The sequence below is a fragment of the Cryptotermes secundus genome, unplaced genomic scaffold (genome assembly GCF_002891405.2).
Source record: "Cryptotermes secundus unplaced genomic scaffold, Csec_1.0 scaffold24, whole genome shotgun sequence".
Classification (NCBI taxonomy): domain Eukaryota; kingdom Metazoa; phylum Arthropoda; class Insecta; order Blattodea; family Kalotermitidae; genus Cryptotermes; species Cryptotermes secundus.
This window is the reverse complement of record NW_019718270.1, coordinates 1,323,620-1,349,969: the sequence shown is the minus strand read 5'-3', so window position 1 is coordinate 1,349,969 and position 26,350 is coordinate 1,323,620. Positions and strand designations below refer to the sequence as shown.

The 26,350-nt window shown below is 40.9% G+C and overlaps 1 protein-coding gene across 1 annotated transcript in view; it reads right to left on the bottom strand.

The window, feature by feature from the left end:
• LOC111867528 (cell adhesion molecule 3) overlaps positions 1-26,350 on the bottom strand; it is a gene marked incomplete at its 3' end in the record, with an annotated part of 755,050 nt that overhangs the window by 248,574 nt on the left and 480,126 nt on the right. Inside the window, exon 3 of the mRNA XM_033753065.1 lies at positions 15,733-16,269. Within this exon, the coding sequence (XP_033608956.1) occupies positions 15,733-16,269 (537 nt within the window). The remainder of the gene's footprint in view (positions 1-15,732; positions 16,270-26,350) is intronic.

Below are 26,350 nucleotides of genomic sequence, written 5' to 3'. Positions count from 1 at the left end.
TAGAAAATGGAAATTTAAATTTCCAAATATTCCCTATCTCGACAGCAGAAAAAGATTACAAATATATACGACTTCTAAGCACACAACCTCAGTAATACACTCGAAGCTATTACAGTATCCCTAGAGGAAGCTGCAGGATTTACAGTTCCAAGGATTCGTAACACCGACAGACAGTGTAGGTGTTACTGTCAAACTCTCTGTCTCCTAAGTACCATGCCACGAAGACACTTCTGAGACAAGAATTCTTATCTACGAGTATTACAGAAAGTAGGGGCATGAAACTTCGAGCGGTTATGCCCGAAAGAAACCACTGCTACACTAAATATCGCTTCATCAATATTTGCAGGAACGTATGAACATAAATCTCCATGAAGAATGCTGTATTCTGGGTTGTGACGCCGTGTAGATATAGTATAAACCGACGTTTCGGAGATACGTTATCACCTCCATCTCCACCTGCTCATGCTGGTTCTTCGTTCGCGGATTTTTCTCTTTTTTCTTCTACCCTGAAAATGGAGGCGGTACGTACCTCCGAAACGTCGGTTAACACCACATCTACACGGTGCCACATCCAAGAAGACTGCTGTCCTCATAGTCACCGCCGTAAAAACCCCAAATCTTACACAAATATACTTCTCCGCCAACATAACATATACTTACTAATCTGGGTCACATGTTTCGACACTAAAACATCATCTTCAGATCCAAACACAGCACACATATAATTATCAACTCGACAGAAAGTTTTACCGCAGTTTATACATATATTACTAAAATATAGCTTGACAGCTCTGATTTTAAAGATCGACTCACACGAGTCCATCTGAGCATCGTTTTATTAAGCATAAATAGCATTAATTATATTAAAAATAGTATTAATTTGGCACGGTTATCTGTGTTCTACTCAACAAACAGTCTGTTGAATACTAAAAACTGAAGCCTATTTTTGGAATTGTGGCTAAGATGGAGGAGGAAAGACTACACACTGAAATCTTGTGGGGAACTTGACGAATTTGGAAGTTGGAAGACAGAGGAAGAGTTTCATGGAAATATGTTGTGAGGATGAGAATTGGCTCAGAATTATCTCGGTTTTGTTACTAAGGATTAAAACCACTGGATTCCAATAATATAAAGAAATGAACGACAACTGGTTCACGCTATTGACAACAGCGTGGCAGCTTCAGGTTTCCTGTCTTCAGAACCTTTCCTAGAAGTTACAGCTTCGGTTTACCTGTGCCTACAACATTTACTCTGTTAGTACTCCTAAGTATTTACTTCACGCATTCCGAAGCAGAAAGATGTAAAGATGTATTCGTTGCTAAGCAACTCCACTCTTCTCTCACAAAAATTCGCTTGCACGCAGCAAAGTCTGTATAATTCTCCGCTCTCTAGTCTAGGATTACAATCAAGTATTCATCAGGTGAAAAGAGGTTCCACATAATGTTCTACGAAGTTCTGAACTAAAGCATTCCATAAACTTCCGACGGTTATATAATATGATCATATACGAAGCACAAGTTCTCTAACTACCTCGCTGAAGTGGCAGCAACAGCACGGATATTCCTACTCACCGGTCAGGAAAGCTGAATTGAACAATAAGACATACATATGGCAGTCCTTTGCTAAGTGACAAGTATATGAAGAAGGGAATATGAAAGAAATCTGAAAGAAAAATTCTTGTATTAAATAACTATTTACTACCCAATCAGCTAATTGAAGAACTAAGCATCTAAGTCCATCATATGACTCGATACGCGACACTTCAATGCAATGCACATTTTCAAATTCTTTTTCCATATCATCTTACGTATGAAACAAACTTTTGAGTTTCTGTCTACCAGAAGATGTTGCCACTACACTTCTAAGAATGGCAATGACGTTAGAATTATTACGAAATTCCTGGTGATGTAGCATCGTTCTTCCCTACTTAATTTCTCTATTACGCCGAAATATTTTTCTTTGTATTTACTTTCAAATTCCTGTAATTAATATTATTCCCCGAATGTAAAACCCCATGTTCTACAAATGCAAAATATTTAATTTAAGAATTATATATTCTTTTTGTACTAGAAGTTTTATTGTGTGTGCGGTTTCATGGGAAACTCAGACTACAATGCAGGCTGCCGACGAGAGGATTTTAAACATTTCAACGGGTCGCCAATATGTAGGGTTTAACCTCCTCACAGCAGTGATTATGAAGGATTCTATATTGTGTGTTAACGTCGTGTAGTCAGCCGAAAGTCAACCGACTTTTCGGAGAAGCATGCCGCCTTAATCCCTGCTGTCGAAAAATTAGCAAATCAAGAACTCAGAGTGAAGCAGGTAGGAAACAGAGTTTATTCTTTGGTTCTGAAGATAGAGGTAACATGTTTCTCCCAAACGTCCGTTGGCTTTCAGAGGAATACACGGCGTTATATCCCACAAAATAGAAATTTCCAAGAATCCAAACGTATTATCTATATACATGCATCACCTTTATCCCCTCTAGCCACTAAAGTTGGCACTAACTTCTCCGACAAGCGGCGGTTGCTCGATCGGGATAGTTCGCTTGCGGATTAACACCACGGAGTTTGTTTTTTTGTTCATCACTTTTATCATCATCATCATCATAGATCAAGAGCATGCCCCTTTCCTGTTAGAAGGATTAGAACTGCCCCTCCCCTGCGTTATTTCGGATATCCTACTTCTCGCAACTGACGAGAACATACCGATGAAGTAACAGCAATCGAAGTGGAACATAGACGGCATAAAAGCAAAAGGCAAAGTCATGACCTTCATGTGTCAGGGACAATAAGTTACAGTATGTGTTCTATGCTAACGTGTCAGTCTACTTTTTAATGTGTTTTGTAACTGGTGGAATGAGGTCTATTATTATATATTGTCTCGTGTATGAGTGACCGTCGACGGGGTTTTGGATTGGATATATTATTTATTGACCACTTATGCACTCACATCTCGTGACTACATTTAATTATATTGCCATTGCAAATTTCTACATTTTACAAATTACTAGAGCACAAGCTACGTCTTTTCCGGCCTACATTGTCTTCTCTAGTAGTTGCCTGGTAACGGCTCTAACAACGGCTATTCCTGTGCTTAAGTTTTCTCTGAATGGGGGGTCTCTTCCATCTGCGCATTCTTGCAACTCCAGTTAAGTCTTCCCTTCACAGACTGGCTATCAACTGACTAGCTCCCAGGCTGGCAGCCATTTCACGCCTTCTTCTCTTCACAGACTGTCAACTGACATGCTGAGAGACAGAGAATTCCTTTACCGCCAATTAGTTCATCTTCGCGACAAGCCCTGAACCTCACGATGAGCGTTTTTTCCCCCATCTGAACACTTGCGGTCATAGTCCTTAAGTAACGTCCTCTCTGACGAGGGGACAGGTGTGTTGTTTACAGTTGCTGCTGGTCCTCGCCAGCACAGTCGTTCTTGGGTCCGAGGCCCAAGGGGCTCATAACCATATTTTACTGTGTCAGATTCGAGACCCCCCAAACTGGAGGACCGGGTCACCGTATTTATATTCCCCAGGAACAAGTTGGCCCAGTTATACACTTAAGCATCGGGCCTACCTAGCCGTTCTCTAGCAGCGAACGCCTATTCTTCCTTATTGAAATCTATTGCCTAGCAGCGAATGTTGTTTCGTTGTTTGTTTCGAAGTCGATGCCTAGAAACAAGTCTATATGCCACAATATTTTGAATCATGAAGTTAATTTAAATAAAATCGAGGATTAAAAAATAAATAAATTCTGCCTTCAAAAATACTCTGTCTCCATTACAAACACCAAACGGTTGTGCTATTAGGAAAATAGTTTCTGTTTATTGTGAGAATACTACGAAATATAATATGGTGTGATAAAAATTCAGGGATTATGGGTACAACAGCAGGCCGTACGTGTAGCTGCTATTAGGGGGATAAGTGACTAGGTTCATGTTACCATGGAAACAATACTCATATATACAAATATTAATTCCTTTCGTCAAATTGCATGGTCTGTAGTAGGGGTCAGCGTGGTAGCCCCATGTGTCAATTATATCCCGTGTTGTTGGTACCCGCCCAAATCTGTTAGAGAAATCGAAATGTGTGCGATCAATATCCGGCCCAATTTAGCAAATGGAGATGAAATACATCGGGCTCGGTCTCTTGTTGCGAATTCTATGCAGAATTACTCGTAACAATTTCGCAGATGTGCGTCAGAAATGACCTCAAGCAATACGCTGTTTCAAGAACTCAAACTAGGCATACTGTTGTACCTATGTGAATGAAGAAAATTCCTCCAGGACCTCCAGTTATTGTGTATGATTTGAGGTTCTCACAGCGATTGTTATGAAAAGTGCTGTCTCCTGATATTTAAAGCCGTGTAGTCTGTTGAAAGTCAACTGACGTTTCTTCTTCAGTACAGAATAAGCCAAGCAAGAAACCAGCGTGAAGCAGGCAGCAAGCAAAGATTATTCTTCGATCCTGAAAATAGGGGCTATATGTTCCACCGAAATGGCGGTTGACTCTCAGCGAACTCCATGGCGTTATACTCCAGAAGATAGTGCTCTTCAAATCGCTTCTTATTGTCATCCTCCTCTCAGACATATTGCTGCGAAGTCTGACAGGTGGACACCAGCGTTTTGAAAAGAAAAAAAAAACACGCTTCCACCATTTTCAGGATACATAGATGAAGTCCGTTTCTCCAAAATGCTGGTATCCACCTGCCAGACTACACGGTATCACAACCCAAAATAGTTTCCTATACAATATTCTGCAGACCATTCATTGTGGGTTTTAGTTTCAGTGAGTCCGTTGGGCCTGCTAACTTCACATCTCCAATGTGAAATTTAAGCCAGTAGTAACAAGCCATTGGTCAATTCTGACATTATCTGCCAGTCTAAAACGAAACACTGTAGCTGTATTCTTCATAGCATTAATAAAATATTTAGTTGCAGAACAATATCTGTTCAAGCTTGAAACATATTCTCCTACTGCCATAAAAATCTTCTGTGTATTCTAAGGCATTTTCTTGTCTCTTTCTCTCAGGTGTCTCAGATAAATTCTGGGATAATATGTAACTTTACAATCGTCTCACCTGAATTATTCCACACAATTCGTCTCCTAATATTGACAGATATCCAACCACTTACAATACAGCGCAATGCAGTTTGCATTTGATAAACGTCATCAAGTAAACTGAAGAAGAAATATCCCGTATTTTTTTATATTTGTTTGTAATTGTTTATATTCAACTGAGAGAAATCGTAATAGATTTTCGGTTAAAAATACAACACTGCATATTTCATATTCTTGCCAATTCATAAATGTGATTCCACTCTAATATCAGCATAATCATCATCATCTACAACAAAGTGGAAAATTGCAGGGTTTCGAATTGCAGAACCAACCAGTCCTGAAGCAAGATAATTCATAATGGCGCTTAAAGATAGAATCAGTACTTTTGACAAGAGGCTCAGTATCTACTTTCTACTTGTCTGATACACTACACTGATTATATCGAGACGTTAAAAATATATTAGGGGATACACACTCAGTTGTGACAACACCACAGATCCTCACATCGATTGGAACAGGGTGTTTGGAAATAAAGATACCTTTCTTCGTGTGAATACTCACCACTGAGTTTGTCGGTTTCCAAGAGACGAAAATCTTACAGTTTTTCTATAGAATATTCACGGAGCAATCGAATGACAGTTCAACGAATTCTTTTCACGAAATATGCAGGAAAACAAATGTACAAATGAAACTGTAAGGGAATACCGTCACACAAACAACCGTTTTTATTAGTAGACTCACAATAAATTTTGGCCTTGGCAGGCCATCATCAAGAAGTCTGGACAGAAACGTATTGTGAGTGAAATAATAGAAACATTTATTTGTTTGACGGTAACCCCCCTCCATTTTTATTTGTAACTGCCACAAATAGGATGCAACAATACAAGGAAATAATGAACTCTTAACTAGTTAATCACTTCATTTTCTAAGCAACCTATCAAGTACGTACCTGCCCATACGTTAAGAGAACCAGAAGGTTCATGACCACCAATGAACACAGATCACAGTCTGTTTAGTTTGCTTCGTATTGAAACAACATATCTAAGATCCATCTTAATATTACCGTCACATCTATTTCTAGATCTTAAAATGGACTTTCCTTATTATCTTTTCCCACCAGCGCTCTTACTGTCGATCACAGTGGCCGCGCAATCTTACGCATGAAATGCCTTCGCCCACTTAAACGCTGGGATAGTGGGTTCGAATCCCACTCAAGACATGGAGGTTTGTGTTTTTTCTTTGTTTGTGTTAGGTAGCGGCCTTGAGATGGGCTGATTCCCCGTCCAAGGAGTCCTACCGGCTGTCTTAGATTCAGAATCTGAAGTGAAAAGAAGTAGTTCACATATGTCCGTCCTATGCTCCAAGTGGGAGCAAAAGGAATAGAAGAAGAAGAAGATTCCTCCTACTACTCATCAAACGTGGCAAGAATATCCAGCCCGTACTTTGTGGACACTGACTCCGTCTGAAGGCTAATGAAGCCGAAACACAGGGTGAATCATACAGAACTGGCCCGATGAATTTGCTAATAATTCCGCAGGTGATGCATATAACCGCTCACAATTACGACATAACAATCCGTGGGCCGTACTGAGTCGAATGGTGTGCGCATGATCCGGCAAGTGGCAGCCCTTATGCTGCAAGGTCAAGGACAATCCCGAAACGTGTCTGCAGTGCGCAGGCGACAGTCATGGAGTTCACTGTCGAACAGCGGGTGTTTCTAATGTCTACTTGAAAACGGCGGACACTTTCAACACCTGCTCTGATCACGGCACACAATCCAAGATAAGATACGTGTAAATTACTTTAATATCTGTATGGTATATTTTATATTACACCTCATTTCGTTGGGCCGGTTCTATATGAATCACCCTGTAGTATCTGGCTGCATGAATCTGCTACGTAGAGCACAGCTCTGAGTGTCTGAGAGTCACGCGTTTGCTTTACAATTTCCTCGCGCTGTCGAACACGAAGATCCATTAATACAGCCGAAAGTACTCTGTTGCGCCATGCCATTTTATTCTTTTCTTCTATTTTTTCTACCCATCTATACCTAGGTCTTGCAAATGGCCTCATCGCTCCATCGTTTCGAACTGAAATCTTATACGAGTCTCTGATTTTCCCAACCCCTGTTACATTTCCATTCTTCTTCAGGCTTCAGGGGCAACTATAGACGGGGTATGGATTAATGAATACATTTATTGACCACTTACCGGTCGTAGCTTCAAATAACTACAGCACTATCGCTGATTTCCACACTTAAAAAATCACTACATGCTAAGTCTTCTCAGTCTGCTTTCACTAGTCGTTTCCTGGTAACGAAACCTTAACTATGAAGATTCTTCAACTTCTGTGGTCATGACGTTGCCCTGTGGTTAACACTCCACAACTGAACTGTCAACTGAAATATAGCGCAATTTCTTATCAGCCTCCCTTGCAGAATTCAACTGAAAACTCGTGGTTCCAACTGTCCTCGTTATAACTTCTCGGCACGGACCACATAAGGAACACCATTCTTCTACTGTTGCGCGAGTATTCATTTCAGTGGGAACGTGTTTACCGAGCCGTTGCCTAGAAACAGTCGCTGTTTATTCGCCCAATCTCGCGGTCTTTGCATAGCAACGGTTGTAAATGCTAAAATATAGTTACGTATGAGGGGTTAGCGTGACGAATAATAATGGGTTCTTGATTTGATGACTGGTTTACTGACACTTCTTTACAATTACAAACAATTATAACAACTCACACATTAAACTCAGTATGAAAAACGTCTCTCTGGCGAATCTATATGAAGAATCTCTCGCTGTCTTAAATGCAGAAATGAACTCCCTTTTACAAATTCCACGCTGCCCGAACATAAGTCATCAAGTCGAATAATTAAGTAGCCTCTGTTATTCTATTTGTTGTCACGGGACTCTTGTGTTTAACAACTTGCTACCCGGCAACGACTCGTTTCTTGCTATTCGTTGTAGCGGGAACGTGATTTCCAAGCCGTTGCTCAGAAATGGACGTCCGATATAACTCCACTATTCTCGATTTTAGGAAATGTTTACCCAGCCGTTGCCTAGCAATTGATTATTCCGTCACAACATGATAATTGTAGTGATATGTGGTGACGAGTGAAAATAACGTATCTCGTCGAAGAGTCCGCTCAACCGAAATTTAGGAGGAAAATTTCGTTTCCATTTTCAGGGTTCAAAAATAAGTCAAGAAGGAAATACGAGTGAAGGAGGTAACATAAGAATCTCCTCGTCCTTTGAAATGTTGTGGGACAAAATTTCGCTGGACAACAGCAAACATGTCTCTAATGATTTACTTCTCGTTGATGAGTGATCTGAATAGTTCCTGGCATTCTTTTTTTTTTCCTTTGCACTACAACCCCAGTGGGCCTAGTCCTACCTACATGAACTTCTCCGTTCACTTCGGTTTTTACTAGATCTTACACATTCGGTAGGTGTCCTTGGGCGGGTGATCAGCCAGTCGAAAGGCCTCTACCTGTACACAAACACAGAAAAACGCACACACACAAACTAAACATCCATGCCCTGAGTGGGATTCGAACCCACGATCTCGGCTTCCGAGCGAGCGAAGACAGCACATGCCTCAGACCGCTCGGCTACCGTGACCGGCCCTGACATTCTTTACGCTGTCAAATATTCCAAATGCTGCAAATCGAAGACGTAGAGGATGAATGTGTAGGTTCAACATTCTGTGAATCAAAGATACGGTCCTACAAAGTATAAACTAATAGAGGTATTCCATCTGTCCTATTTTCAGAAGAAAAGTCTGCCTGTACCGTGAGAGTAACTTCTGTGGCACGCTGTATTTACTCTGATTCCACTCCAGGCACGATGAGAGCTGGGATGGTGAAGCAAGGAATATTTCATGACGACCTGACAACACGAGACACGTGGAGTAGAGCAGGTAACGATGCCCTATTGTAAGAGGAAATGGGAAAGCCGAGAAGACCGTGTATCTCAGGGTACTATTGTGTTTCATCTGCAAGTGAAATCAAACACTGAACTTCAGTTGGTGTGCTGAGTAAATATTTTCACGTGTTAGTGACCAAACACAGGGTTCGGATAGATAGCTGACGCATCAAACATTTATAAATTGTAACTACAAATAATTATAACGTTCTCACTAATTCACGCATTCTATTTGTCACTAGAGCACACGCTAAGTATTCTATAACTTTACTAGCCGTTGTCTGGTAACGGCTCTCAACAAGCAATAATCCTCTGCTTTTGTGTTCATGGCCTTTCCGGTTGGAGACTGACTCACAGCCAACCAATTCATCTGCCTAACTTCCGCACGTCAGAGTCAGAGTCAGGGTTACTTTGCGGCGGAGGTTTTCTGCCAATCAGTTGGTCTTGGGGCCAAGTCCCTTGAGATCACGACCAGAGATTAATTTTTTCAACTAAGCCTTTGTGATAACATTCTCTCTAACGAGAAGGTGGATTTGTCTCTTATGAATTTGCTAGGCCTTTCGTCACGAGTAAGTATTGCATATAGAGCAGGTTATTGAAAATGTTTCGTTTCGCACTATACACAAGTCCTCTGTCAGTAAAGGCTTTGCAAAGCAGATCATGCATATCTTACTTATCCTACAACGGCAGCTTAGTCACTTGAACGGTGGTAAACATGACCACCGCCAAGATTAAGTTTCTTATATATTCTATGCCTGGTTCGCCTTGTCCAGTGTTCCGAACGTGTTCATTCTCATGATTTTGTTTAACTTCTGCTTGTCGCCTGCACAATTTTGTTATATAATCGTATACATACGGAAGGTTGAAAGCCGTGTGCAAATCGCGGACAGGTGTACACATTTGAACATTTCCAGTGGTGCGGAGATCCTTATTTTGCAGGGCTTGGGCTATTTTCTCCTTACATATTTTTGACGCGGACCTTCCAGAAAACGTTTCTTTCAACAGTTCTTTTGTTGCATGGGTATTCGTTTCCTAAGAATACATACTTATTTTGCCGTTGCCTCGCAACGGGCCTTATAACCATTAGTCAATTTTTTCACATTATCAAAGTAGACTTCAACTGTTGAGAAAAACAGAGCAGCTTCATTGTAACTAAAGTTCATCGTGTTCTCTCCAGTTTGAATGTTAATCAACCGGATGTTAGATGACCAGAATAAATCTAAAGAACTTTGTACAGCAAAATGGCACCATGAATTTTAATTTTTATTGATATACTGATATCCTCGTATCTTCTGTATATAGTAATTTGTCTGATAATGGAGATAATACAAAATTCTAACCTCAAAAACGGAATAAGTCCTACCAATATAAGTGGAAAGGCAGCAATACTTGAGAAATCATACAGAAACATGAAAGGAATGGTTATAATCCTGCTAGTATAATGTACGAGTATTAAATCCACTGTAGTCTACTACGGACTATCTGTTTATTTCTTACAAGCCAAGTACGTGAACCTCATAGTAACTTGTTAAGGTAAAGTGAAGTGTTCTTACTTGCTGTATCACAAACATTTCAGTTTTATGACTGTAGGTATACGAGGTTATTTTCTACGCTTAAATTTATTAAATTTTGACAACCATATAAACAACAAGAGCACTTTAGTCCCCTAAGTTACATGTGAAATTTATTGCATGGAAAGAAAACGGAGTTGGACTATTCGTGCATTAATTTGATGTTCTAAGAAGAAAGAATGTGACATGGCTACTCTTTCATTTACGCTTCACGGTTATGCCTTGTTAATATCAAACACATCTTTTAGGGCATTAATTGTCCATGATTAAAAAAATTATAAAATTGGTATGCACAGATAACTTTACACGACGTCCCAGTAGCCAGAAATATAGAGAGTGCATATAGTACCCATTGGGATAATAAGAATGCACATACAATGCAATAAAATATACTGTATATAGGGTTCTGGTGGGAAAGCAAGAAGGAAAGAGACCACTAGGAAGACCTAGACGTAGGTGGGAGGATAATATTAGGATGGATCTTAGAGAAGCTGGATGGAGTGGTATGGACTGGATTCATCTTGGATAGTACAGGGACGTTTGAACGCTTATTATGAGCACGGTAATATACATTTGAATTCCATAAAATGTTGGGAAATTCTTGGGTTGCTGAGGGACTGGCGACTTCTCAAGGACTCGGCTGAATGGTGTTTGTTACTTAGGAGCCATCAGGCAGAGAGAGTTAAAGGAAATGAGAGGGGTTCAGTTTACGTTATAAGAGAGAGAGAGTAAATGAGCTATGGGCGGTACTGTGCAAGAGGTCTCAAGCAACGAAACCGAAAGTTTCAAGCGGGGAAAGCAACTTCCAGATTCCGCAGACTTCCCGTTGCGTAGCAACTCTCGGTGAGCTAGCAGTGACTACTTCAAAGCATTCCATTGTGTGGTCAAAATTCAATGCTTTCCCGATCTGCGGCTCTCTTCTATAACAGGGTCACGTTTCTGTTTTAATCGATGTTAACAGTAGAAACCATAAGTAAACAGGCACGTAACTGAAACACCATGTATCAAGTTTAGTTAGAAAAGCGTCTGTTGTAGTATACCACCAATGCAAAATAAACTTGTTGCATTAACTGATGCAACACTGGAATTACTGGGCTAATCCCACTGACTTTTTGTCATCATCAAATTATAAATGACAAACCTAGAAGTGTGAACAGAATGTTAAATCAGAGTATATTAACAGGGACACGATGGTTAAAGCGAATTTTTCTTTACCGTGACTTGCATTCAAAAGAAGTCAAAATGGAATCTTTGTGGAAGGCTGACCTCTAGAACTTTCGACACTTCTTGGTTTACAATGTTTCATTAAGCACAGCCTTCAACAGTTTTCAATATGTTACATCTTCCATACTTGTTCTTTTAAGTCATGTTTCTTCTGACCATTGCTGACATCAAAAGGGCAACTTCACAGTTCTCCTTAGCCGAAGGCTCAGTTCTGGCCTAATTTCCTAGGTTGAAGATCTTCCTTCCAGTCAAAACTATCTAATGCTAGCAATAATTATAACAGTAAATACTAATGTCATGTGTATTAGTGACTTGTACACGGGGTTTGGATTGGTATATTCTGACACCAGTTGTTACGTGCATTAATGAGCTGTAGACGGGGTTTGGATTGGCGAAACAATTTATTGAATACTTACAAGTCGTAACTAAAATAATTATAATATTTTCAAGATTTCTGTAAATAAATATTTACAGATTTCTGTGAAGTCTTCAAAGTCCGTTAGCACTTCACAGCTGAATCCTCACAACTCTATTCCACGACGGCTTCGTTTCCTCAACTCACGGGTCCTCAACTTCACCCTGGTAAACTGCTCTTCTCTGGTCTTGTCTGACCTCCCTAGCTTCGGAAGAACTAAATAGAGATCAACACCTCAAAGGGTTCCAGAACTGTGTTTTCTGCCTTGTGTTGGATGACACGTGCAATACTATGACAATCAAATCTGCTATCCGACAGTGGACGCGTATTCGTTGACAGCGTAATATTCGGTAAGTGTTTAGGCGACCGTTACCTAGCAATGATCGTCTTTTCTAACCACTATTCAGGCTTTCAGGAGTATGTCACAATAATAATAATTNTTTCTGTGAAGTCTTCAAAGTCCGTTAGCACTTCACAGCTGAATCCTCACAACTCCTTATCACGACGGCTTCGTTTCCTCGACTCACGGGTCCTCAACTTCTCTCTGGTAAACTGCTCTTCTCTGGTCTTGTCTGACCTTCATAGCTTCGGAAGAACCAAATAGAGATCAACACCTCTAAGGGTTCCAGAACTGTGTTTTCTGCCTTGTGTTGGATAACACGTGCAATACTATGGTAATCAAATCTGCTGCCCGACAGTGGACGCGTATTCGTTGACAGCGTAATATTCGGTAAGTGTTTAGGCGACCGTTACCTAGCAATGATCGTCTTTTCTAACCACTATTCAGGCTTTCAGGAGTATGTCACAATAATAATAATTAACTAAGTTCACAACTTAACTGAATAGGAAAGCGGTCTTTATGCATTCTGCCTGGATTCTCTTGTTTCACTCCGGAGAAGTANTCAACTTCTCTCTGGTAAACTGCTCTTCTCTGGTCTTGTCTGACCTCCCTAGCTTCGGAAGAACCAAATAGAGATCAACACCTCTAAGGGTTCCAGAACTGTGTTTTCTGCCTTGTGTTGGATAACACGTGCAATACTATGGTAATCAAATCTGCTGCCCGACAGTGGACGCGTATTCGTTGACAGCGTAATATTCGGTAAGTGTTTAGGCCACCGTTACCTAGCAATGATCGTCTTTTCTAACCACTATTCAGGCTTTCAGGCGTATGTCACAATAATAATAATAAACTAAGTTCACAACTTAACTGAATAGGAAAGCGGTCTTTATGCATTCTGCCTGGATTCTCTCGTTTCACTCCGGACAAGTAGAAAGATTTAAAATAAGCACAACTGTATACAAAGTTTCTAAGTTCTGCGAGATGTGAATGTCCCTGTTTTAAACAGCGAGACTCGGGGTCTGAAAGCAGACGCTCTGCTCAAGATTGTACTTTAAGACGAAGGCATCTCCTGATTGCGTGTACAAGGCACAGTATGTTTCTATAGAAAAGAATTTTCCCAGAGAAGTTTCGAANAGACTGACTGGAGCTAAACCTCCACTATAACATGTCTTCATGGTTTCGTGTTTAATTCAACGCAGCGGCAACTTTATCTCCCTGTTAACTCAAAGGAACATCATTCCCTCATTCGTGGAAAAACATTCAAATTGGGTGAAGATACGGAGCACAGACGTACTGCGCAACTGATAGAGATACGGTCCATGAGACCAAGCACTGGCACTCGGCTAACATCGCGACGACAGGTAATCCATTGGAGGACAGCAGAAGAAGGGAAGCGAGCTGTAGACAGTATTGCGCAACTTATAGAGATACGGACCATGAGACAAGCACTGGCACTCGGCTAACATCGCGACGACAGCGAATCCATTGGAGGATAGCAGAAATGCGGCCTCGAGAAGTTAAGTCCTTCGTGTTTTGAGAGCTTTCAGTCTCTTGAACCCATTTATGTGTTGCTGAGTGTTAGGAAGCATGTTGAGAGTTCTAACATGTGGCATTTCCCGTCAGAGCCCCAGTTCCTGCAGCAAGAGTCACGCAACGTAAGAAACATGCCACTGGTTGAATAGCTTGACAATGTGACAGCTGCAGAATATGATAAATGGAACATTATGGGAAGAAACGGATGTCGCTTCAGCAATGATAAGAAACACAGAAAACAGATCGCTGAGAAGGTATAGTCATATTTCATAAATGACGGAGGGAAGCGTAGCATTGTCCCTCCCACAAGGGGGATGAAAATAGGGGGGAATCCAAGGAGCAGTCATTCCTGAAAAATTTGTTATTTCTAAGTTTTCAAGGAATTCCCAGCCTTATTTCAAACAGAAATTTCATTACTATGTTCACCATATATAGCCACTGAACGATATCCTGAGCCAGTTGAATCCTCATATCCCATTTTATTAAAATGTAATTTAATATTGCTCTCCCAACTGCGCCTGTAACTCTCATCTGGTCTCCACTTTATATTAACTGATTAATATTTGCATGCATTCTCATCAACATCAGCCTGCTGTATTATTAATTTAGCTTTATGACCCTATCAGTATTTAATGAAACTCTAAAGCATGTAGTTTTCTTCATCCTGCACTTACTTTCTCTTTCTTTCTGTCTGGTACAGGGTGTTTTATAATGATTACAGAATAAACAGTTTGGCGAAATGACATAGCTAGACGATATTACTGAGAATATTTGAAGCACAACGAACACAACTTCCCAACTGCATGCGACATAAGATCTAAAAGTTTGTGACGATTGTACACTGCTACAAGTATCAAGTTTTTGGACATTATCCATCGTCTTGTCTACTATATTAAAAAACAGGAAGGTTTTTAAATATAGACAAGACGATGGATAATGTCCAAAAACATAATACTTGTTGCTTGTGACATATTATCCACTCTCAATAGTATGCATCCTGTTGTGTGTTATAAACAAGGCACATAAAATGCATACAAAAGTATGCAGTCTACACAAAAGTATTCTGTATTCAAAACAAGGTAGACATTATCGTATCAACATTTGTTTTTATTGACGCTACATGTTTCGACCCTTATACTGGGTCATCATCAGGAGTAAAATGATACCAGACTCAGTTGTTGAATTGCATCTAATTCTTCAATCATCTTTCACTTGCTACCCCCTTGCCCCTCCTCCTTATTTTCGCTTCCTCCTGCCTCCTTTATCTTTCAATGTATCTCATTTTCTTTCCTCCTCCTATTGCGTGTCCTACATCAAAACTCTGCAAATACGAGAGTTTCCCACATCCTAGAAGTTCAACATCCAAATGATGGTAATGTTTTAATTTTATTCAAATAGAAATGTTATCTCAGATTTAAACGTCACAAATTTTTACTTACAGACCTATAGGGGTTCATATTTTTGCTTAGTATCTGGGCTCGACGTTGCATAGTCTTGAGTTACTGACGATTGAGTTAAAATAAACTACAAATACAAAAAAGGCTTCAAATCATTCTCAGTTAATCTCCCTCCCTAACTTTATTTTTTATTCATGCTGTTAAACTCGACTGCCACCAAGACCAGAACTAAAAGTACTGATTGAAAGAAATACAATTGCTGTACTTACCTAGAACGATAAGGCGGGTCGGTTTTCCAGTTGAAATGACAATTCCCGTGATAGGGTCGCGATCCTCGCAGTGCCACACACCTTCGTCCTCCAACCTTGCATTAGCAATTCGCAGCTGCCCTGTCAACAAGTCTCTCATGTAGCGGTGTCCTAATCCACTCCCCGATCGAGTGTTCTTGTCTAAAACGAAAGCGTCTACGGGTCGGCCGTCATGGAACCACATGAGGCTGCCGGCACGCTGCTTGGTGCTCGTGTTGCTCACTACGTCGAGTTCACAGTTCAGGTGCACCTCTCTGTGCTGTCTCACAGGCAACTCTATGATCCGCGGGGGCGTCGGAGGTTCTGGAGGTGGGATCACAGTTGTTGGACTGTCAGCTGTAGACAAGCGGTATAAATCACCAGAAGTCAAAGGCGACTCTGAAGGCAAGTCAAGGTCATCTCGGGGTGTTGGTCTCGAGAGCCCTCCACTGGCGCCAGCACCATGCTGGTGGTGACGGAGTGAATGCGAAAGTGATGCCGCGGGGACGGTGGTCTGACCTGGAACACACAATGACAAACCAATCAGAAGGCGTCCCACGTTCATGTGAATTCTTCTTCAGAATATGGTCATTATAAGATAAGAAATGAATCATTATTTTTAAGGCAGTTTTATTGTGAGTTCTGACAAAGTAATCACCAATGTAGTTAGATGTACCTCACTTTCAGGTATTATAGTCTGACTCTCTTAAACATCCGGCCGAACTATCTACGAATATCTTCAATTAATTACAATATTTCTTACATCGTTTGGGTCTTAAGTCATTCTTGCACTGTTTACTTCCTGCGATGATGCCTGCTTCCGATATAGTTTTGTCAGCTCCGACTCTTCTGTTGTCCCTGGCACGCTGACGCAGCTGATCGTTAATTTGGACACAAGTTTCATAGATGAGCCTCAGATGATCCAGCATCAAAGACACTACTCCCAGAAGCTTTCGCCAATTTGTAAGTCCTCCCGTGTGTCATACAATCACAGCCACACTGAACTGTCACTGATCGCAACCCATCCTTCTTCACTATATATATATATATTTCCTTGGCACTACAGCCCCAGTGGGNGATAAAGAGAAAAAGTGCAAATTACAGAAAGTTCGTGGATTTTGCGAGTATGTGTCACGTGTTTCGTTGCTGCCAACATATGTTTTGAGGTAAACCCAAATTGCTCTTTTTTCATTATACGTCCTCATACAAACTGGGTTAAGAGCTTAAATTGGTTCACAGAAAAAATTATTACTATAGATAGGAGTGAGCTTGGCCGGTCATTACTCATTACTCATTAAACACCGTAAAAGGTAAAAGTAAAGGTAAAGTTGTCACTGTACGTAACTGATTAAACACTACGCCATGAAGGTGTATGGGGGAGTGAATATATAGATCCGTATTTTCTTGACCTCAGCACTAGATATAGCTGAGTGGTCAGCTTCACGCCCCGGCCGCTTTACTCCCGATACCCACTGGATAGGAGGTTGGGTGGACCCCAGAACCGGGCTGGACGACGTGGAGAAAAGAAAATTTTTACCCTACTGGGACTCGAACTCCGACCCCTCGGTCTTGCAATCCGCAGCTAGTCGCTATACTGGGACGATATCCAAAAACTCAATATTTATACCCAACAAATTAATCGACATCCTCTTTCATAAATGCGATTTCAAGGCATACGTGTTCAGTAACCGCCCAAATAAGATAACGTTTGGTCATGTAGACCACGTTAAGTAAGTTTCCTGTCACCATTGCATGTTGCGTCCTTTGGTTGTGAATGAAGCGGACGGTCTTCAGGTATGGAGTGTGGCAGTGAGGATGTCTAGCGAGCAATCTCAAACAGTCGACGAAAGGAGACTATACCTAGGTTTTGGGCAAGGACACCACAAAACGAACTAATATATTGTGTAATGTTATACAGAGAGTCAGGCATGTTCTGGCACTGTCTCGATGTGGTAAGGAGAAAATGCACAAGAGATTTCAGCCGAAAATTCAATAATATATGTGTCTGTGAACTGGGACCACCTCTGTGGTCTAGTGGTCAGAGTTCCTGGCTACAGATCCAGAGTTCCCGGGTTCGATTCCCGGAGCTACCAGATTTTCTGGGCAGTAGTGGGTCTGGAACGGGGTCCACTCAGCCTCGTGAGGATAACTCAGGAGCTATTTCAAGAAAATAGCGGCTCCGGTCTAGAAAAGCGAGATTAACGGCGGTGGGGATTCGTTGCGCTGACCACGCGACACCCTCTATCCGCAAAAGTTGGCACTAATTTAGCCGACAAGCGGCAGGCACTCGGTCGGTATAGTTTGCTTGCGGGCTACAGGCCACAGTTTATTTTTGTTTGTCTGTGAACTGGATTCAGGTGGCTGAGAATAGGGTATAAAAGGAAGCTCTTGCGCAAACAGAAATCAACATTTTGTTTTCGTAAAATTCGGAGAATTTCTCTACAAGTTACTCAACGTGGACTCTGCAGTGTGTTAAATGTAAGAGCTACATTATTATTATATTTGGCAACAACCTGCAAACTTCTGGATACCCCTGTTCTAAATAACTTTTGACAAAAAATTAGTGTAGTGAATTACATCTATTTATTTTTCATTATTTCGTAGACGCTGACATGTTTTTCAAAACAAAAGTACGAGTACGTAATGTAGATAAAACGCGACAGCTGTACTCTGTAAATTTCCAAGCAAATTGTCATCTGTCCCAAGAACGCTTTATATCGACCTATACTTGGAACCAAGGGTTCAATTTATTACTTTAAATTAATCCGCTTACTGCGCATAACATTTGTATATTTGAAAAGAGGGATATTATTGTACTGACTAATAGGCGTATGATTGTGGTTCCTAAAGCAGTATACCAAGAGAAATATTCACAAAACGGGGAGTCCAAAAGACCAGTTGCTATAATTATAACTCACAGCAGAATTTTACATTAAAATGGCACCACAGCAGTATGCATAACGAATGATCTCTCCAACTGCACACAGCAAATCCAGTGCTGAATTGCAGCAGCTCACAACTTGTTTTGCCCATCTCTTCTGTGCAGACAGAAAATAATTTCACGTCGAAGTGCCGTTTAATCCACATCGAAGTGAGTGGATACAGTTTCAATTTAATTGCATGTCATGTCCTGTTGCGTTATGATATTTTGTATTATGATGAACTCATCAGTAAGTTTTCTGGACACCGGATGCTAAAGAAGGGTATTATAAACACCAGGAAAGTAGAAGCGAAAGACATCTTAGCATTCAGCTATTGCGATAAGAGATGAAATTCTGCAAACTCATTTTGATAGCTGAAAGCGATTATGTGTAAGGTCCTTAGGACATATAGCACTGTTAAGGGGCCCATACACATACGAGTCTGGCTCGCGAGTCCCGCTCGGCGAGCTTGACTCGGGAGCCGGGCTCGGATTAATTTCACCACACAGGCGTGAGCTGGCTCTCAACTTTGCAGCCCACACGCGGACGAATCTGGTTCACTAGAACCCGAGCCGAGTCGGACTCGCAGGGCTCCTTCGCTCAACACAATCACAAATGCACTTATAAAAGCACTACAGATTGTAAACAGACGAATGAAGAACATTCAGTGTTGCCCATTGAAGTTCATTCAATGTAGCCAACACAAACAAATTATATGCCTCGGTTTCTCAGTGGGCACGTATCAGTGTACCCAGAGGAACTGTAAACAGCGATTCCAATACTGAGGAAGCACGAAATCGTGCGCGCATTTCTCTGCGCTGTCACCTGATTCGGCTGCCGTTAATACAAACACTTCCACTTCGGTTCAAGTAGCACCAAAGCAAACATTTCATATTAAAACAAACACATGTCAGGAACGCCAATTCGCCGTGCTCGGGCGGAAACTTCTCCGACGCGGCGATGTTGCAGACAGTCTAAACAGCATCATGCAGGCGCACACGAAACAGAATTCTCGTATTGGTAATAGATCATGTAACACAAAGTTACAATGATGAACGATATTCCAAGCAAAGTGCGCGTTACTATCACACTTTTTACTGCTCCAGACTCAGCTGTGGAGGGCTTTTATCATCAGCGAAATGAGATAGGAAAGGAAACAAAGCGAAAAGGGATAACGTAAGAATATGAAACCAACGGAAATAAAATATTCTTGAAATATTGCACATGAGTAAAAAAAGTAATGTTACAAAGGAACATTCGATCCCAAAGAGAGATAGTGACACGACGCAGTAGTTCCAAAACTTCGTATGACGTACGGTGCGCACGAAATGAATGCTCGACTGCTTGATTCATTCTCCTTATCTGCTGCTTAGTGGACCAGATATAAAAGCTTTTAGTAAAAACATGTTTAAGAATTACGTCAACAAAATAAAATAGTAGTTCCACGGTAAGTATAACTCTGCGTCTGCTTGCAAAAATTATTAAAGTAATGTAAAGTTATCCCTGTACCAGGCCGTGGAGGCCCATAGTGTTGTGAGACTTTGAGGGTCCCACATTTTCTAGACAATCGGCTCATAGATGGCGGTAAGGTTGTAAGCCTTACGCGCCGGCAGCCCTTTACCCCCAAGAATATTCCTGATACTCATTTCTGTTAGAGCCTGAGTCGACCCCAGGGTCATAGTGCGGCTGGAAGGATTAGGTAAATTGAAAAAATCCACCTCATTGGAATTCGATCCCGCTGCTTTCCGGCTTGTAGCATAGCGCATCAACCAACACAAATTAATATAATGAACTTTATTCAGAGCCGGGATAGCTCAGTCGGTATAGCGACTTGCTACGGGCTGGATGACCAAGGGAGTCGGTGTTCGAGTCCCGGTGGGGCAAGAATTTTCACATCTCCATGTCGTCCAGACCTGTTGTTTGGCCACCCAGCCTCCTATCCAATGAGTACCAGGGGCTCTTTCCCCGGGAGTAAAGCGGCCGAGGAGTGAAACTGACCACTCACCTGCGGCTAGTGCCGAGGTCAAGAAAATTGTGTCTGTACCATCCACTCGTCCATGTTTTCATGTCGAAGTGCTTAAGTAGTTGAGCACAGGGACAATTTTATCTTACCTTTATGAATTTCATTTAACTTACGAAAATCATGTAAGTAAGCAGTTTAGGATATTATTTCAAAATGAATTTAGTTATTTATATAAGACACTATTTAAAATACTAATATCAATGAGATTTTGAAGGTCTCCTCATATGATGACTGGGTAAAATGCATTGATGTTTATTTTACCTCGAAAGTCCTTCTGGAGAATGTCCACTTAGAAGATTGAGAAAGAGATGGAAAGATAACATTAAGATGGATCAAAGGTGAATTCTAATTTTCGGGGTCAGATATTACGTTTCTACTTCATAATCTTCGAGCACATTATGTTAAACCAATACATTACCATCCTATCTGCAACAACATTACGAATTTAATACCTCTAGTAACTGCAGATAATGTTCAAGACAGGCGATGAAATATTACATTCTGAGACCCATAAAGTATTTAACTCTATACGAAGTAAAGAAGAATTACCTGAGCAGTGGAAGGAGCCTATTATTGTATCATTTTATACGAAGGACCAAAAAATTGACTGTAGTATTTATCGAGGAATATCACTGCTATCAACTTCACACAAAATATTATCCAATATTATTCTCTCAAGGTTAAGTCCAAAAGTAGACGAAATTATTGAAGTGCGTGTCAACAGAATTACGTAAAACTGTTTTTGAAAAGTAATCGGTCATACATTTTAATTTAAAACAAACTTTATTATAATTAAATTAATTATATTCTAGCATAAAATTTAAATTATAAAATAAAGTTCAATTCCGAACTCATATTCAAATCCAAAATTATACTATACTACATCGAAATCCCACGTCAGCAAATATCACAGTTAATCATGACTTTTGCCATCCACAAAAAGATACAGAATTAAGAAGGAACTACGTAATAAATACTTTACATACACATCTCCTCCAAAACAGAAAAAATAAATCAATTTACTTTTTAATCAATATAGTAATATCCAAGCCATGAAACTCTCTAAAATACATTATTCAAAACAACAACAACAACAACAAAACACACACAACCAAACATGAATTTAAAAAAAATCAAATGGGTCACCTTCACATAAACCGGAAAAGAATTAAAAAAACCCTTGTTAACTGCTCCTTGACATAAATTTAAAAAGCGTTCCCCTGCACAAAAACAAAAATATTTTAGTACCCAGACCACAAAGAGGAGACTCGAGCACTCGAAATTTCAGGACTACCCAGTGAGATATATCGGACTAACGGGGTTGACTTTCAGCACTAGATACAAGGAATACATTCCAGGCATACGTAAACATAACACAAGCTTCGGATATTTCATTCATAATTTGACGTGTGTAAGTTACTATAGACGGGGCTTGAATTGGTAATTGGATTTACTGAAAACTTACAGATCATAACTACAAGCAACTACAGTGCTATCGCTAGTACCCTCTGTAGTTTGCTGTGGTACATAGTCTTCACCAGTCGTTGCCTGGTGACGGATACCCAAATTTCTTCTTCTTCTTCCGGCTGGCTATTGTCTCACGTCTAACTCATACTTCTATTAACTGCCATCTCAAGACTCTCTTATAATGGCAGCTGGAACTCGTTATACAGACTCGGTACGGACCGCGCAGAAACCACCTCTACAAACAGATATTCCATTGTTGCGTACGTGTCTTTTTCGGCCATTACCTGACAAATAAAAGCTGTTTACAGAGTAATTACTTCTCAACGGCTGCTCTATAACTTCTTAATTTGCGGTCGTTGTCTAGCAATGGGTCTATATGCCAAAATATATTAAATGCTGGATAAATATGCGGGAGCATTACCAGCACAGTGAATATTATAAAAACAGATAAAGAAGGAAAATTCTGAATATGCTAGGGAGACATACTTATTTGATTAGCAAGAACAACCTCCACACGAGAGGCATCCATACAGACACACGCAACCACACACTGCAAACATTATATCCAACTTAACTTGACCGATAGCAGCGCCCTCACCCACATATTGCATATGAAACTGTCTATACAAGAAATAACTTCAGTTCACGCCGTCTGTAAGGGCATCAGAGACAACCGATCCGCCGTCATCATCAAAGCTGTGCCTGGTTTCGCTGCATGTGCAGTGCACCTTGCTCTCCCGTAGATTTCGGAACCCTCTCTTCCCCTGAGGGTTGATATATCAGGGTAGAAAGATACAGGTGTCTGCCTTACGTCACGATCAGGTCTCGTTACCAAGACAACTTGGGTCGGCTGGGGTAGCTGGCCCTAACACACGAATTCCCCTCATCATTACGCCCACAAACAGCAACGAGCTGGAACTAAGTGAAACAGCACGCACGTTTCTATACCAAGAAACGGAGTCCAAGATTAGTACAATAAAAGTAAAAGTAAAGTTGTCCCTCTGCTTAACTCATTAAGCACTACTCAACGAAGTGGATGTATAGATCCACGTTTTCTTGGCCTCGGCACTAGCTGGAGGCGAGAGGTCAGCTTCATTCACCGACCGCGTTACCCCCGGGATAGATCCCCGGTGTCGAGTGTATAGGAAGCTGGGTGGACCCCAGAGCCTTTCTGGACGACGTGGAGGAGAGAAAATTCTTGACCGTACCGGGACTCGAACTCCGATCCCTCTTTCGTCTAGCCCCTAGCCAGTCGATATATCCACTGCGATATCCTAGCTCCCAAGATTAATATAATAATATCCACATTTCGGATACCAATCAACAAGATACCAAAGAAGAGAAAACAACAAGAACAGCGCACTAATGGACTAGTCTAATGACCCCCCTCAGTAAGAAGCAAGACATAATCAAATGTCGAGGCAACAGGGTAAAAGTCGCTTGCACAAACAAGACAGTTTAAAGGAAGAAAAAACAGTTCATACGACCACGTTAACAAGGCCATCCTCACAGAGACTGAAGAATCAAGCCCTCAGAAACGCCCATGGACGTAATTCAAAGAATGAGGAAGCCTGTACACCAGTGTTTACGGGGGCAACAGATACAAGCTGTGGAATCGTGAAAATATTCAAAGCAAGTGTAGCCTTAACATCGAGCAAGGCGTTACGAAGCATATATTCAAAAAAAATCTAAATGCAAAAATGCCATTTAAGAATCTAAGAACAGCATACACAGCATCCCATGCGAATGAGGGCAAAGATACGAGGCAGAGAGGTAGGCCACTGAACTCCAACTTCCCAGAGCACAAACGGAACAAAAATATGACAGGAGTAACCACGACGGAAATAACAGAACACTCTCGGGATGAGAACCACAGAACATATGGAACAAGACATAAATATTATGTAAAAAAGAAAAGAGGAAGTTGAGGAAACTGAAAGAGATTTTCATCAAAGCAGAGAACAGGTGATCAGCCAATGGGTGTACATGTCAGCAGAATATGGCTCTCGTTGTTAAAAGAAAAAAAAACAATGCTTTGACTAGAAATTGTTTATACCGTCGGCTTCCGCTCATGATACCCGACGCCAACAAACCGCTCTGTTGCTTACATTCCCTCCAGCATCTCTGTCTCCCAACAAGCGACATTTGACAGTACAAGAAAGCATATCCTTAGATCTTCTTCTGCAGTCAGAGACAGAGAGGAGCTGTTTCTAAAGGGCCCATCTGAGTAGGAGCCTCTCCCCTGTTACGCCTGATGACGGAAAGAGATCCAGCTTCCGCAGCATCGTATAATTTATACGTACCTAAGACAAAGCAGGGTGTCCAACATAATTTTGTGATGAAGAACAGAAACACTTAGAAAATTAATCTAATGTTATGAAGGAAAGAAAATGAATCAACACTTTACCTTTCGTAAGTATAATTATAACCAACTTTAGATTAGGGAGCGTTATTTTCAGTTTCGATTTCGTTCCAATTGATAAATGCCTCGAGGTTATACAGTGTAGCAACTTGCATAATACCTGATGGTGGTTGTACAAAAACCGAACGATATTGACCATAGTGAAAGTTTGAATGGTTAAATAAAAATCGCACAATTTCATAACTACATTGAAATGTTGCGCACAGGACTTCAATACAATCAAAATACAAGTTTCTCAACATGAAAAGCACAATTCTTTATGAACACAAATTACGAGGATGTGGCAGAATTGTATCTAATTTTACTAAGTTGAAGTGAAATGTGTACAGTGTATAATCAAATTGTAGTATACAAATGTAATGGGATACTCTTATTCATAACCTGGAAAGCTACCGTTTAAACTAATATTTTGAATGTCAGCACACATGACGAGTCCTACCAGAGATCACATTGCTCCGTGGAAGAAGTAGATGTGCTGAAATTTCGTCTCCATCACTACACGAACAACGTTCTTATGACAGAAAAAGCAGAATGAATGTTAAAAGAAGTGTACAGAATACCACAGGACCAAGCATTCAGGGCGGCTTCAAGATAATTTATGTGGCAATCAAAGGACGTTCATAGAGGGTTCACAAGCAATGGGTTGGGCTCCATTAAGTCAGTTTCTTGCAGATTTTGTATCCATCTCGCTCATGAAGCAATCGGCCGGCTGGAAGCGAAAACGTGATCAGATTGCTGCCTTCTTCAGAGAGCGCTCAGAATACATAACCACGGAACGCTTGTTACTTATTGCTCAGAGAAGAAGGGAAAAGTTCACATATGCAGCTTATCCCGCAATACTACCTTAATAATTCTATGTAAGTCCAAGGTTTACGCTAACCGTCTTACAGTGCATACACTTTTTCACCTTATTCTTCACTTCCACACTACATGTTTCAGCACTAATGTGCCATCCTCAGGTGTCTTTATGCACGTTAAACTATTGTACTGCATGCCATGATGTCTTCATTCTAAAATGACTAAAATCTGTATTCGTCATATATGTCGATGAATTCTAAATAATACAACTTTTCAGGATTCATCCTACGTCGCACTCAAACACGCGAATTACGCCAGTCCTCTTTTATGTGAGCATTCTTCCTACATACATTTGTGTATCGTGTTCTGTGTTGTGTTTTGCTCCTGTTACTGTATGCGTTACACAAATGTATGTAGGAAGCTGGTATTGGCTCTGCCTGAAGTTACAATTTGTATTGTGCTTAGGTTTTATAGTGTGAGTAAGCATCAAGCGGCCTCCGTAGTCTAGGGGTAACGTTCCCACGCGGGTTCAAACCGGGCGAAGGTCGTGGAATTTTTAAGGACGGAAAATTTCAGGGAACAAGTCCTCCGGGAGGGATTTTAAGCCCTGTGTCCCGGCACGTAAAAGATCCTCATGTCTCTAGGAGACCTCTGAGCAAAATTAGGCAACAATTTCCCCCCCAAGTAGTTTCCAATGCCTCTGGTAGATGGGGGAAATATCAGGTACCGACGGCCGACCTCGTTGGCTGAACGGGGCTGATGGCACGCACCAGTACCGGTAGGATATGGCGACAGTAGAAATTAAAAGGAGATGCACAATGGACCAATAACTGGTCTAAGTGCATGGGGAAACCCACCCCTTCTAATAATAATAATAATAAGCACCAAGGAGTGGAGGTGAGACTGGAACTAGAATAGGTATTCATTGTAAAGACGTTGGGTTAGTGACAGGTCCTGTCTTGACGTTTC